General features: G+C 35.4%; 1 protein-coding gene across 5 annotated transcripts in view; it reads left to right on the top strand.

The window, feature by feature from the left end:
• The window catches only part of garz (Sec7 domain-containing protein garz), a 170,047-nt gene that overhangs the window by 34,461 nt on the left and 120,378 nt on the right, over positions 1–15,208 (top strand). For all 5 annotated transcript variants that reach the window (XM_081759312.1, XM_081759310.1, XM_081759311.1 and 2 more), the window contains exons 9-10: positions 2,113–2,868; positions 7,404–7,621. In XM_081759312.1, coding sequence (XP_081615438.1) covers positions 2,113–2,868; positions 7,404–7,621 — 974 coding nt within the window. The remainder of the gene's footprint in view (positions 1–2,112; positions 2,869–7,403; positions 7,622–15,208) is intronic.

Below are 15,208 nucleotides of genomic sequence, written 5' to 3'. Positions count from 1 at the left end.
GCAGTTCTGTATATTAACATAACCATCCAGATGAAAATGGGCTTCATCACTCATGAATAGCGGGACATCTGCATCTTTTGTAAGAATAGGGTCCATTATGCCACAGAATTCTCTGCACTGCACAAAATGCGTTTCACTTAGCTGTTGGACAATCATTATTTTGTACAGGTGAAATTTGAGATCATCATGTAAGATGGGATGAAGCGAAGACGTGACATACCCAGCAATACAGCCTGTCCCTAGCGGATCGTTTCGGACTAGCAAGAACTGCCTTTTTCACTCTGTCTACGTCTTTTCCGGAGTTCGAACTGAACGGGGGAGACCAGGTGGTTTCTTTTTCATCACAGTACGTCTGAACGCTGCAAGCCGTCGAAGTATAATGTTTCGATCTGGGACTATACCTCGACGTTCGACATTAAACTTTCGACGGAAAAGATGTTGAACCGTGACCACAGAATCATTGTTTCTTAAATAATAATAATAATAACAATAAAAGAAAATAATAATAATAATAAAACTGCTCGACCACGAATACACAATGCTTTACACTCCAACTCTCCATAGCTACTGAAACTGCATTGTCTGAGCTGTCTGCCAACGGTCGCTCGAAATCAGTACCCGTACGCGTCACTGAGTACTAGGGGTTTAAAAAATATGCGTGTCCTCTGCTTCACCTTGTACAATGACCTTAGTTGTACAATATGATATAGCCAGTCTTTTGTAAGCTCAAGCTTGTTGACGACACCTATTTGTATACTATAGGCCTCTGTTAGAATCAGAGACAACCTTCTGATTCCATTTTTGCTTTTTGAAGACAGTTGAAATCTAAATGGAGTATACAAAATGTAGTTAAATTCAATAATTATCTTTTAGGTACAGGAAAGAAACTAATTAGCTTTGAGAAAACATAATATGCTGGTAGAACCCCATCCTTTGCAACATCAGTGCCAAAATATGTTCTTTAAACCAATAGTATCCTCATCTACTTTCGAATGTATAGGCTCGTATATTATTATTATTATTATTATTATTATTATTATTATTATTATTATTATTATTATTATTATTATTATTATTATTATTATTATTATTATTATTGCGTATTTTAGTAATTTACGTAGTCACAAAATAACAATAATTCTTCTATGAATAAGTGCAATAATGAAAAGTAAAATGGAAAAAGGCATTATGACAATTATATGTAGAAGGAAGGAACAGTTTGTAAGTAGTCTTGAATGTGCCCAATGTGGAAGTTTATATATTTATTTATTTTTAATAATATTGTCAAGAAACGAAGAATTGAAAATATACAGCGCACGAAGTAAACTTTCATTTCTGTAGCATAAATCAAGATATTTTTTCCTGTTATATTTATTTATTTATTTTACATTCTAAACCAAACATTAATTTTCTTCCTCCATTTTAACCAAAAACAATGGAATGTATAAAAAAGAATGCCAATGCTGGGAAACTACTAGATTTGTAATTCATGAACCTTAAAGTTCGAAACAACTAAAGAAAATGGCAGAAAACAGTTTTTTTCTGGTGATCTAGCAGCTTCGGGAAAGAAAGCTGGATTCTTGCATCGCAAAATGTGAGATAAGTGAAAACTATTGGCCACTTTTCTTCTATAGTAAGACAAGGACCTTTGTTGTCAATTCTACTCCCAGTTTCCATTAATATGCCGCGTAAAGAATTGGCCTGTAATGCTGAAACCTAGCAGCACCTAAAAGCAAAACGAATTTCTGAGGGTCATTTCTCGCTTAGCTTGAACTGTAAGTAAGACCGACGACAATGATATACTGTTTTCTGTCGCGGCAGTACATCACTTCTGTTATAGATAATGATCGTAAGTGATCATTGTATATATATATTGTGCAGAACAACGTTTGTATTTGGGTGGGTAACAATGCTGAATATTAATATTACGAACTAAAATTTATTGTGTATTTCAAATTTTAAGAGTTTAATTTTCCTGAAATTAAATGATAAGAAAAATTACGAAGTTTATTCTGAATTTAATAACTATCTGTTAGATAAATGATAGTATTGTATTTTACGTGCAAGTTGTATAGTGCGTTTCTATTTATTTTTTGCATTTTCATTTTGAAGGTTTGCCGACTAAACCAAGTCAGAGTGAAGAAGTGTCTACGCCAGTCGATAAGGTGCCAAATGGTACGAAGAAGTCCCATTTAGCCACCACTCCAGTTGTGCCTTCTGGAAAAATAGTCGATATGCAAGGGAACATTCATCGAACTCCTGGTGATGAAGAGATAACAGATCGCTCTAAAGTTGAAGGAAGTGTTTCATCAGTGCTGGAGGAAGAGAAATGTGACCGTTCTGAGGGAAGTGTTGCAGATGAAGCAAGTGACTCGAAGAGTAAAACTAGTGAACAGACAGATAATGCTGAAACTTCAGCCGATAAACCGAATGCTGTGGTGTCTCAAAGTGATGATACTAATAAATCTATAGCTAGTGTAAGCGAAACGAATCCTATAGATTCTGTAGTAATAGATTTAGGATTTCCGGATAGTCCCCAGAGTCAAAAAGATGTTAGCATTGGTGATTCCGCGCAAGAATCAAATGAAGTGTTTCTACCAGATGGGAATCAAAATAGTGTTAAAGAAGAAGAAGGAACTATTTCGGTTGTAGAAACTGTTACACAAGAAAATAGTGAACCTATTACCAGTAAGAATGAGAAACAGGACACCAAAGAAGCATCACCTCCGTGCGAGTCAGTGACTGTTTCTCAAATGGCAGGGTCTCTTGAATCAATTCCAGATGAGGAAGAAGCCAGTGGATCGTTCGAACCTCACGAATATATTAATCCTAGAGGTGTGAGGTTTATGTCCCAAGTTGGCGAAGATGGTATGTTTACCTATACTTCCTAACATAATCATATTCTGTATAACTTACACATCTAGTGCTTATGTTTGTATAAAGGTCAGGGTATTTGATGAAAATATCTTTGCAAATACATAATATCTGAAATATGTAAAAAGGACAGAAGTATTTTTAATACGTCTATGTGTAAAAAAAGTAAACAAGTGAAAAATATTTATATCTTCAGTTGACAGATTAATGTATTTTTGTACTAAAAATTTCAGTATAGCTTCTTAACTTAAAATATTAGGAAAAGGAATGTGCAATCTACTATATCTTAATACGAATATTTTAGAATATTCGTATTAAGATATAGTAGATTGCACATTCCTTTTTCTAAAGCTAATGATTAAATCAATGTTTTGATCCACAGAGAATCACAGCAAAGAAGTCACAGAAAGTTACCTTGTAGAATGTATAGTTTTTCTCGGGGCGTAAGTTGTCAACGAACGTGTACTTAGTTTGTCTCGTTTTAATCTTCTTTAAACCTCAATATCAGACTTGCTGACTAAATAAAGGACTTGGGGAAGAAAACGGAATTTCATCTAGTTTGTATAACACCGTACAGAATCAGAATTATGCATTGTTCCTTTTTACGTAAAGAACTTTTTTGTGACTATATGGTTATCGCACGTGTCTTCGACACAGGAGACCCGGCTACGATGTCCTGTAAGAGTTCATGTGGTTCGGATTCCACATTAAGCTGTAAGTCGACGTTTCATACAGCCTCGGTGCTGAACGAGACTGTAACTCCAAATCAACCAACCAATCTTTTTGTGTAAAGATGACATAGTAAAATTTCTTATTGTAATTTAAATAGACTAACTACTTCATATGTACAGTAATTCAAAGTAGCCGCCATTAGTACTTGCTTTTCTTTTTCTTGCTTTAGTGTAATCATGAATTATCAAAAATAAATGTTCATTTCTGTTTTAAGTTTCTAGCAGTACATATTTATTAAATAAAAATTTTAGGCATTACAGCTAATTAGTTAAGTATTTCATGTAATCGAAGTTTAGTGCCTATAATTCAAGGAAAATATGTTCCGTTAGTAATATTGAGATAGTCTGTCTTTTTGATGACTAAGAATATATCGTCATCTGAGATTCAGTACCGCGTAAGTAACATTTCACAAATTTCACAGAAGAGACAAAAACTGTTTAAAAACTAGCTTCAGCCTCATTATACGAGGTATTACTTTGAAGGAATAACAGAGCCATTTGTCGTTATATAGGTGTACTACTTAGCCAGATTGTGTGCCATCCTATACTGATTCTAATGGTGTCAAAAACTCAAATTCGCCAGAATAGGAGATATGCGGTGTTGAATTTCAGATGACGATAGTTTGTCTTATAATGCTTTTATCATGCAGTCAGGTCATGAAACTGAGTCCCATTTTTGAAAATAAATGATATTAACGATAGTTCAATAGGTAGGTAAGTTATTAGTAATTTATAATGTAACCAACTGAAATCAATTTGCAGACAGTTTTTGTGAATATACAAATTGTATTTGACCACTTTCTGTACACAATGTAAAGGCATCTATGACGAGTCTCACAGCATTGTGCTTCAGAAGAAGCTGCTGTAAGCGTTCAAACATTTGCTTCATGTATGATCAATCTACGAATACTGTTCATGTAAAATTTAGAAGATTGACATTCGAACCATTGACTGACAGCGACCTTCATCTCGTCATCTGAGTAAAACTTCTGACCATTCACCTCCGTTAGAAGACCAAAGATGGGAAAGATCAGGGCCGTAGAGAGGATGACACAGCGTTTTCCAGTTGAATGTTCGGAACTAGTCGTGAACGTCGCGTATATGGGGACGAACGTTATCGTGTAACATAATTACCCCAGAAGTCAATAATCCAGGCCGTTTATTTGTATTGGATGTGTGAAGATTGGTCAAAGTTGCACAGTAGGTTCAGCAGTAATTATTTCTCGTGGTTTCCTGAAGCCAAGCATGATTAGTCCGTGACAATCAAAGAAAAGGTAATCATGACATTTTCTATAGACGCTTGTGACTTGAATTTCTTGGGCGCGGAGATGAAGGATGTTTTCCATGCATACAAGAAGATGTTGGACTTAGTTCAAAATGGCATCACCACTATTAATTTGCAGCAACATTGTGTAACAAGAAGTCATACCCCTCCAATTGCTAGCGCGACAGATGTTCAAGGAAACATGCCTTACGTTTTTGTTCCTCTGTAAATATCCTGGAAATCTACTGCTTGCACACTGTATGATACCCCAGATTTTTTCAATCTTAAGGACAATACTGTAACTCATGTTGAACTGCTTGCTATGGATCGAATATTCAGGCGTCTAATCGCATGAATAGCTCATACACCTTGGTACGGTTGTTCTCAGTGGTAGCAACATGATGTTGACAGGGCGGGAATAATTACTTGTTCCTGCATATTCTTCCCTAAACATTCCTGACCATTTAAATTGGTTTCGATACTCATACGTCACCATACACGTCCCTCACTTCACGAAACATTTCATCGGATGATATCCTTCAGCACTGTGGGAACTGTATGACAGCACGTTCATTTTGTTTGGATGGATTCTGAATGCGAAACACTGTCTTTCAACTGTTATTCTTCAACGACAAAACACAGGGACCATTATTTCTACTGTACGTGAACAAAGACGTATGCTATGATAAACTATTACAACTAAATATTGCTTTGACCACACCATTTTGTGGTTATGGTCAGCGTAATCGGTGAAAGATCTATGGAAAAAGGTGCATGCTGTGTTTATTGATCTAGAAAAGGCTTTTGATCGGGTGAATTGGGAATCGTTGATAAATTCTAAAGGTTGGATTAAAGTGGAATAATCGATGACTCATAAGAAACTTATATATGAACCAACAAGTAATCGTTAGAATAGGGAAAGAAGTGACAGAGAAGAGTGCAGTTTTAAGCGGAGTTAGAGTTGTACAGGGATTATGTCTCTCGTCGACGTTATTTAATATCTGTCTAGAAGAGATAGGTAATGAGGACGGTATATACCAATAGGAAGTAAAGTAGTTAGGTGTATACGGCTTAGATGATATGTCGCTTGTTGCGGAACCTGAAAAGAATATTAATAAAATGTTTGAAAATTTAAAAGCTGCCGAGGATATGGGATGGAAATGAACATTAGAGAGACAAAAATCATAGTAATTGGAACGAAGCCGTTAGTGGTAAATATAGAAGTAGGAGAGGAGAAAATAAGTAAGTAGTTTTTGACACCTAGGTCGTATTGTTAGTGAAGACATTAAGTGCAAACGTGAAATAAAATAAAGATAGGAATGGCGAAAGAAGCATTTACGGGGAAGAATATTCTGTGTTATGGGATCTTGGAATAAGGAGTTAATTAAAAGACATAAAATGTTTTGTGTGGAGTATTGTGCTGTATGAGTCCACGCAAAAGCGATGAAAAAAGGCTATGGAAATGTGAGTGTGAAGAAGAGTGGAGAGAATTAACGAACTAACGGAAAGCGAATGACAAGGTGTTAGAAATAGTAGGCGAGAAAACAACAGTTTTAGATGTAGTTAGAAAGAGGAAGAAAAACTGTTTGGGACGTTGGGTGAGAAGGAAATATAACATAAGGGATATCCTAGGACTATGTAAGGATAAATAGAGAAGGACGAAAGAGGCTGTAGTTGATGGACAGTATTAAAACAGAAAACCATAGTGCATGCAAACTTCGCAATTGAAGCAAGTTATCTTTTAATAATGGCAGAATATTCATCATGATGATCCGTGTTTGTTCGGGGTACACATCTACATCAGTACCATCTACATCGGCCTTCTACATCAGCACCACACCTTAAAAAGGTTCTATTTGTTGTGTCTTAATCTTCTTTTGTTGTATCTATCTTTTATTCCTATAGCGCAACGCTCCAATTAGATATTGATGAAGCGTTCTTTTTTTCTCCTGTCGACATGGTTTTGAAGTTAGTAAGCCTTTTCTTTCTGTATAATAATCGCTTCGCGTTAGCTGTCCAGTTGAAGTAAAACTGGAAACTCTGGAAAACTGTGATTGTAACGAGTTTGTTAATTTTTATTAACAAGGACGAAAAATTAAATTAAAACAGATCTTGAACGATGTTCATTCTTTGAAGGAGTAGGCCTTTCTATTTACTTCAATATGTTGAAACATTCATTTAGTTTCGTGGGATTCTTGAGGATTGCAAATATTACTTTTTGTTTTGCCTTTTAAATTATAAGATAATGAACAGTAATCATTGTATGATTTTCTTGATTGTTGTCACAGGTTAACATTTTCTAGTACTTCTAATGTCATTGAGAAATATTTTAAAATTGTTATTGTGCTTTTAAAACTTTCTAATATAAGGTCTATCATCATTTTTTACTAGACAGAATACTTAAACTATCCAAATTACTAATCAGATATTTCCTATGTTATTTTTTTTTTCTTTTTAAATTCGAGATACGTTTCAGTTTAAATTAGAAATGAAAGTCACAATAATATCAATTTTTATTTCATATATTTACTCAGGTTCAGTTCCTTTGGTTCCCTATGGATTGGTGTGTGTTCGAGAACTTTTTCGCTTTTTGATTTCCCTATGTAATCCATTGGAACAGAACACAGAAGTGATGATCCATGTTGGATTAACGCTACTTACAGTAGCTTTGGAAATTGGTGCTGACCATATTGGTAAATATAACTCCCTTCTGAGCCTAGTGAAAGATGAGTTCTGTCGAAATATGTTTTCGGTGAGTATTTCTTTATCATTTCATAGTTGACATTTTTATTTGTTTTACTGCATCGTACTTCAACATGGTATAAATATTACGTAAGTTCATCAAGGTTTAATTGTTAAGATATGAGGTTTCTGAATTAATGTAATACATGGTACGAGATGATATAAAATCGTAGATGATATAAAATAACATAATTCAAATTAAGTAAAAGCCCTTCTCGCTGGTGTAGTAGCTAGCGCGTACATCCCTGTGCAAGTAGCCCTGGTTCGATTTCCGGTGAGAGAGCATTAAAAAATTGAAATGTATTACAGTGGCTTGGATTTCACCTTAAACTGTAGATCCACTCCCACATAGCCTCGATGCTGGAAAGAGACATTGAACTTAAACAAACAAACAGAAGCAACTTAAGTAAAGTGAAAGAAACTGAGCACGTTTCTAATGGTATGCACAAATCAAATTTTGGCGAATTTATTTGAATCACACAATTATTCTGTTAAAAATTTCCACATGCCAGTTTCAAATAGAGTTACGTTCTGTGAGAGCCTGGTAAATGTCATATTGCGTGATTTCTTTTCAAGATATATCGGTTTTATCGTATCTTATTATGTCACCAATTATTTTATTACTTGAAGACTATATTTGTTGTCTCCAGAATAATTTCGTAACTAATGTTCATAACACAGTGCTTGTAAGACATTTGGCAAAGAAAGACAATTTAAAGTATTTATATGAAGGAAAAAAAAATGTTGAGTAGGCGAACTTCATCCAATAATTTAGCAAGTTTTTTTTTTTTTTTTTTTTTTTTCAAAGGTAAAAGGAGAAAGAGGAAAGGAAAATTCGGATTATAAAATAATATATTTCTAATGAGAAGAAAATGTTCGAAGATTACGCTATTAATTATTCAAAGAATTAAGTGAACCTTTATTCAGTATGGTTTTTGTATTATTATTTTTCTTGATTAGGAAAACTTTGACAACAAATCGTTTAAGTTAGGTTTTGCTTGGTGATTGTTTAACCCTCTGAATTTGGTGTGTATATCCTTCTGTATGTTTGAGAACACCTGAAAGGAAGTATTGTTTATAGGTCTTCGTGTATTCATAGAAAGAGGTTCTCATGTTGCGCTTTTCATTTCAGTTCCGTTTTTGTGATTAATTCACTTCTCATAAAAATAACGTTTCTTGATGCTTTAGTAATTCTTGTAATGTCTTACTGAATTTTCGATGTTATAGTACTACATGCTACTCTGTGAAATAAAAATAAAATGTACATACATAATTGTTGTGGACAGAATGCACTGAAAAGATTGAATACACCCTTTCAAACTTTTGGGGTGAAAAGAAGGAAAGAGAATGACCGCTTAAGAGTCACAGTTGGCAATATTCTAATTAATGCTCTATGTCTTTTTCTTTCTTCTTTCTGTAGAGCATTCACCTCCGGTGCTTGGGGTCCCTGGTTCGATCCCAGCTCGCGCCGTGTGGACTTTGTGGTGGACAAACACCGTGCTCGTGGGTTTTCTCGGGGTTCTCCCGTTTCCTCCCACTTTCTTCATTCCACCATTTCACTCATTTCTCATTATCACCGTCTCCTTTCGCCTAACCGGCATAACCGTGGGACGTTAAAAATTTCATTTTTCATTTCTTTCTTCTTTCTATCTTCTGAGGAGAGTTGGCAGTCTCGAAAGCTTGAGAGTACGTATTTAGTTCTTGAAGGTGCTTTTGCTCTTAACCATCAAGTAAATATTTTCCCCTCGATTCACATATTCATGTTAGAATCCCCTTATCCTAACTATTTATACTTATAAAGTTATCAGAAAATTGTAAAAAGATCACACAACACTAATAAAGATAAGCTAAAAAGCTTCAGTAAATTTCATTAGGTAGGAAGGGCTAATAAAAAAGAAATAAAAATCCTCTTATTGGACGCCATATTATTGTTATATGTTGAAGTTTAGCGTCTCTGAGGGTATATCAGATACGGACTCACAGTTTAAGATGGAATCCGAATCACCATAATGCATTCAGATTTGAATACTGTCCCACCGGGAATTGAACCGGGACCTTGTGCGTCTGAGGCGCTAGCTGCTGAACCAGCGAGAAGGGCTAAGGCGCCATATTGGAATGCAGTTTCACAGTTGAAAAGTTTATGTTGAAAAGTTGAAAGTAGATAGAGCTTACTGGAGGAAAATTAAACTAATGGGATGGGATGTTCAATGAGTGTACAGAAGAGATAAGCAATGATAAAGAAAGTATCTTTACATATGTATAATTATTAAAAAGTAGAAAAAAGTAAAGAAATGGTAGTAATTAGTAATAGATAGATAGATGCTGAGAACATATTCCGTTAAAAAATTGGTCATTAAAGCAAACTATTTCCGAGCGTTTAGGGAAAGAACAACGAGAGAGAGAAAACACGATTCGTTGTCTTTTATTTGAAGACAACAGGGAAAAGTAATTAACGAGTAAGGTTCATAAAGTTACAATCCATAAAAATATGCATTTAGCATTCAGCATGTGCTCGTATTTCATGATAGTTACTATACTATTTTTCAGTCCGTTAAAAAGTAATAAGTCAGTTTCATTTCATATTGTGAAACTACGGTAGACTATCAAACTATGCGAACTCAATACTGAAACTGGTCGTAGTAGATCTCTTAACGTCTAGTTAGAGATGAAACTTGGGTCTTCGGACGCTGAAGCCATATTAAAAAAAATCCATTTCTAGCTATATCTGATCGTTTCTACTGTATGTAGGTTAATATTCAAACTGAAAGTGGAAGTTTCCGGTTACACTGGAGCAGTGGTTTCTAACTATATTTACCTGGGCTTCCCTTCATAAACTCTACATACTTCACGCCTAGAGTTGTCAGATTTAGTAAACGAAAAATCGGGACACCAATCTCAGGCTATATATAAGGTCAGGATTCCTACTCATTTGGTCAGAATGAATTAATTACCGGTACCTGTCTTCTCCATGTTACTATTCACAGTTTTCCAGTTCACTCTATACACAGTTAACACAAGCTTGACAAGGGATGTGTAAAGAATGTGAAAATATGACAGAAGAAGAGCTGCTTGGTGTCCTTTATTCCAAATTCTGATTTGTTGTGTTTAACGTCCTATATATTGCACGTATTTATGACACACCCTCCCATTTATGATTCAAGAGATACTTTTTTCGTTGTCGCGTCATCGTCTGAGTCTGAAACCTATCCTAAAAGAAATACAAATTTAGCATTTAGCAAGAAAAAAATACATTTACGCTAAATTCAGAACGATAAACAAAAAATAAATATCTTTAAAGATTTACGCAGGTTCTCCAAAAGTTTGTCAGAAAACGTCTAGTACCAAAATTAAACAAGACATGTGCCTTTATGTGTTTAACTGCTACTTCTTGTGCTAGAGTAAGTTGTTACGGAATTTTAACCTGAAAATTACTGAAAATTTGATTTCACACTACACCGAGAAAAGATTAAATTCACTTCACTTAACTTGCAAAGATATGTATACACTTGATAAAACGCTTTGATTGTAAAATTGTTTCTCAGAAGATGACATACAGGACGAAATAGACAGTTTAAATGCTGTTAAGATGCAGCGACTGAGATCAGAATCGCCACTGTTAATTAAAGTTCAAACAATACTGTAAAGCAGTTCTGCGCTGCCGATTGAACTATAAAATAACTAACAGTTAAAACCCATCACCGAAAAAAGACTTTCTTCTCTATTGAAAATGATATTCAAGAAATTATTGCCAAAACATATGCCCCCACTTCTTTGAATATTTATTTATTTATTTATTTTTATTATCTGAAACCTGAACAACCCATAGGACGAAATAATGAATGTGATTTTCAAACTCTTTGCTGTTTGCTTAGTAAAATTAATCGACTACACAAATCTTCTGAAAACCTTACGTTTTTAGCTGAGACATACTAGTTCATGCAGGTTGATCTATTTTCAGTCTGAAGAACGAAAACCGGGACGAACAGGTGTCCCGATATCCTTTTTCGGGACAGTTAATTCTTTCATTTCAAACTGGAACGTCTGCCAACCCTATTCACGTCCCCCTCTCCCTGTCCTTACCACTCGTTGGTCTGACCTTTCTTGTGATCTCAGATTCAGCATTGAATTCTCAAATCTTTAATAATAATAATAATAATAATAATAATAATAATAATAATAATAATAATATATAAAGGTAACCAAGAAAGGTTTGTCGCTTTTTGTGGAGGTCTGTGTTCAATTGGCCCTCACATCATGAGTTGAATGCGAATGGAAGGTCAGTTGTTGGTGTGGATATATCCAACATACTACCTGGTTGTGGCAGTTTATTTACACCATGAACTTGCGTAAGGGCAGAGTGAACATGGAACCTCCACAGAACGTCATAAGGGTGTGTATGCTGTACGAGTTCAAATAAAGGGGTCAAACGCCATTGCAGCTGGGCGGAAGATATGCCAGGCCGTTGGTGAGGGTGTCGTGGCTACGCAGCAGTGGTTTAAGAAGTTTAAGGACGGTGACGAAACACTCGAAGACGCACCACGTGCCGGAAGACCAATACATGTACAAAATGAAGATCTTCAGACAGCAATTGAGGCGAACAATGGCCAGACATGTAAGGAACTGGGACTACAATTCAGTGTGAGTGGAGAAACCACTAAGCAACACCTCCATCAACTTAGGAAGCACTACAAGTTGAGTCGATGGATGCCACATGATTTCATTCCGGGCTAGAAGGCAACGTGAGCAGATACTTGTGTTTCTCTGCTGTCTCGTCTGAGGAAGGAGCCATTTCTAGACAGGATGTTGACATGTGATGAGAAATGGATCTTGTACGAAGCTCCTCGGCGCCGTCATCATTGGTTAGCATCGCATGAACCGGTTCCAAAACAGCCGAAACCAGCACTGCACCAAAAGAAAGTCCTCATGTGTGTTTGGTGGACTGCTCGTAGCATCGTGCATCGGAAACTGCTACCAGCTGGTCAGAGCATCAATGCAACTGTGTACTATCAGCAGTTGAGCCGTGTTAAAGAAAAAGTCAAAACTCGAGAGCCAGCACTTCTGAATCGCAAAGGAGTCCTCCTGTTACAGGACAACGCTAAATCCCACGTGGCTAGAATGACGGGGGACACCGTTCTACGCTTTGGATAGAAAACACTTGCATCCGTCATACTCCCCGGACATTGCACAGTCCAATTATCACCTGTTCCATTCCTTGGACAATCATCTTAGATGACGTCAGTTCAAATCCCTAGTAGAGGTGCAAAATGCACTTGATACCTTCTTTGCTTCGGGACCCACCAAGTTCTAACGCGATGGAATCCATGTCCTTTCAGAACGTTGGCAGAAGGTCGTCAATGCTGATGGGGACTATTTTTGATCTTCCATGTACGTCTTAGGTGACATATCGATGTTCGAAAGTGGTTTGTAAAAAAGCGACAGAACTTTCTTGGTTTCTTATATATTGTAATGTCCCACGTAATATAATAAATAAACAATTCTACACACCAGTATTTGCAAACATCACCACGTGGTTTAGCAAAAAAAAAAAAAAATCCACACCAAATAAATCTACAATCATCTACAAACAACAGGCTTCTGGCCCCTCCCACAAAGCAAAAAACAACAACGGAGCAGCAGCGCCACCGCCACCCAAGGAACCCTATAAATTAGCTAAACATCAACAATTCTATACCAATTTTCTAGTATCCCTCCTACTATTTGCCACAAAACATTAGGAGTAACCTAACCCCAGGCCTCTAGTCTGCTGCAAAACTACGGCTATCCTATCTCCTAGCTTAGGCTGCTACGGGGCTCTATCTAAAAATCCTAACCACAGCCGCTTAACCTACTACGGGGCTCTATTGGCCACTTAACTCTCCTCTGCTTGCTTCAAAGCATTAAATCCCTAACTCCCCTCTGCTTAGCCTGCTATGGGGCTCTATATAAATCCTATCTACAACCTTACAATCAAAAACTACCTTTGACTAACCTTATATACTAAGAAAATAATTTATACAATATTTTATAAAAATACTTTTATACTAAAACTTTTATACCGGTAATAAAAACCAATAATAAAAATCAATTCCAAACACTCTTTTTATTAACACTCTACCTATATCTATATAAAACAGAGTTTTACTATATATATATATATATATATATATATATATAGTCGGGAAATAACAGACAAGAACCAGGGATAATCAGTTTTTCTTTGCGACAACTTCAAAATACTCGATAACAATCTTCATTTTCTATTGTTTTTCCCGCAAAAGCTTAATTTCCGACGTAACCGTGACAAAAATAAGTTTTGAGTAATTTCTGAACTATTTAACACATAATTAGTACTTCTATTCCATATACTAGAGCAATAATACTTGGCATAATAAAGAATCAGACGAGTTTTCACATAATTGAAGTCTCTTGACATCCATTTCAGAATATCACGATTCCTAGAAGTCTTTGAGACAATATTATCTATATGCTTATTATAATGATAACACCCAAATCTCTAGTGAAATTTACAACTTTAACCAATGCTTTTTTAAACAAAATAAGTAAAATGAACTGGACTAATCTTGTTCGTAGAAATCAGTGAAAATGTTTTATTACAATTTAACTGTAACACATTAATTTCGGACCAATACGAAACATTGTTAATATTATTTTCACTTACAAAACAGTCATCGAATTTCTTAACAGGTTTACATTTTCGAGTAATCAGCATATATTAAAAATTTATATTGCAAGTTGTAGCTAATATAATTGATGAACAAGAGATAAAAGGAGACCCAAAATGGAGCCCTGAGGAACACCGGAATAAATATTGTAGATATCAGAAACGCAGCTTTTGTATCTAACAACAAATTTTCTACACGACAAATAAAATACCACCACACAATAAATAAAATGGAAAGATCATATAATTTTAGTTTCTTTATTATCAAAATATCATGAGGTAATTTGTCAAAAGCATCGGAAAAATCAAAATACACTGCATCAACTTATCCATTATTCTTAACAACATCGACCATAAAACAGGCCAGATTAGTCACAGTTAGTCTGTTCTTCATAAAACTATGTTGATATATAGAAATACTAGAGTAAACACGATTGTACAAAAATCTGTAAGTTATTTTGTCGAACACTTCAGGAATAATATTCAAAAGAGAAAGTGGTCAATAATCACTTAGATCCTTACCATTTATTATTGGAACAGGGACAGCAGCAACAGTCTTTCAATGATCTGCACAAACAGGTAAACAAACTCCAAAAACAGAGATGCAAGTACCAGAACAATGATATAACTAATTCTTTTCAATATAAATACAGGAATATTATCAAGATAACAAGGTGAGATGGTATTAAGACCTTTTATGACCACTATTACTTGATTGACAGCAATAACTGGGCAGAAACCTTATTACCAACCGCTATCCGTAAATCGATATTGTGTAAAGAAGGTCGCTTTTGATAGACTTAAATACTTTAGCCCAGAAGTTAGCTAACAGTTTTGGATCGGATACGTAATTACCATTAACCATAAGCCCAGAGGTTTGATTCGAATAACATTTACTTTGTATTCGTATTAAGT

This window comes from Thermobia domestica, chromosome 5, assembly GCF_964235325.1.
Source record: "Thermobia domestica chromosome 5, izTheDome1.hap1.1, whole genome shotgun sequence".
Classification (NCBI taxonomy): domain Eukaryota; kingdom Metazoa; phylum Arthropoda; class Insecta; order Zygentoma; family Lepismatidae; genus Thermobia; species Thermobia domestica.
Note: the sequence above shows the minus strand (reverse complement) of the source record. Positions and strands in the feature narration are given on the sequence as shown.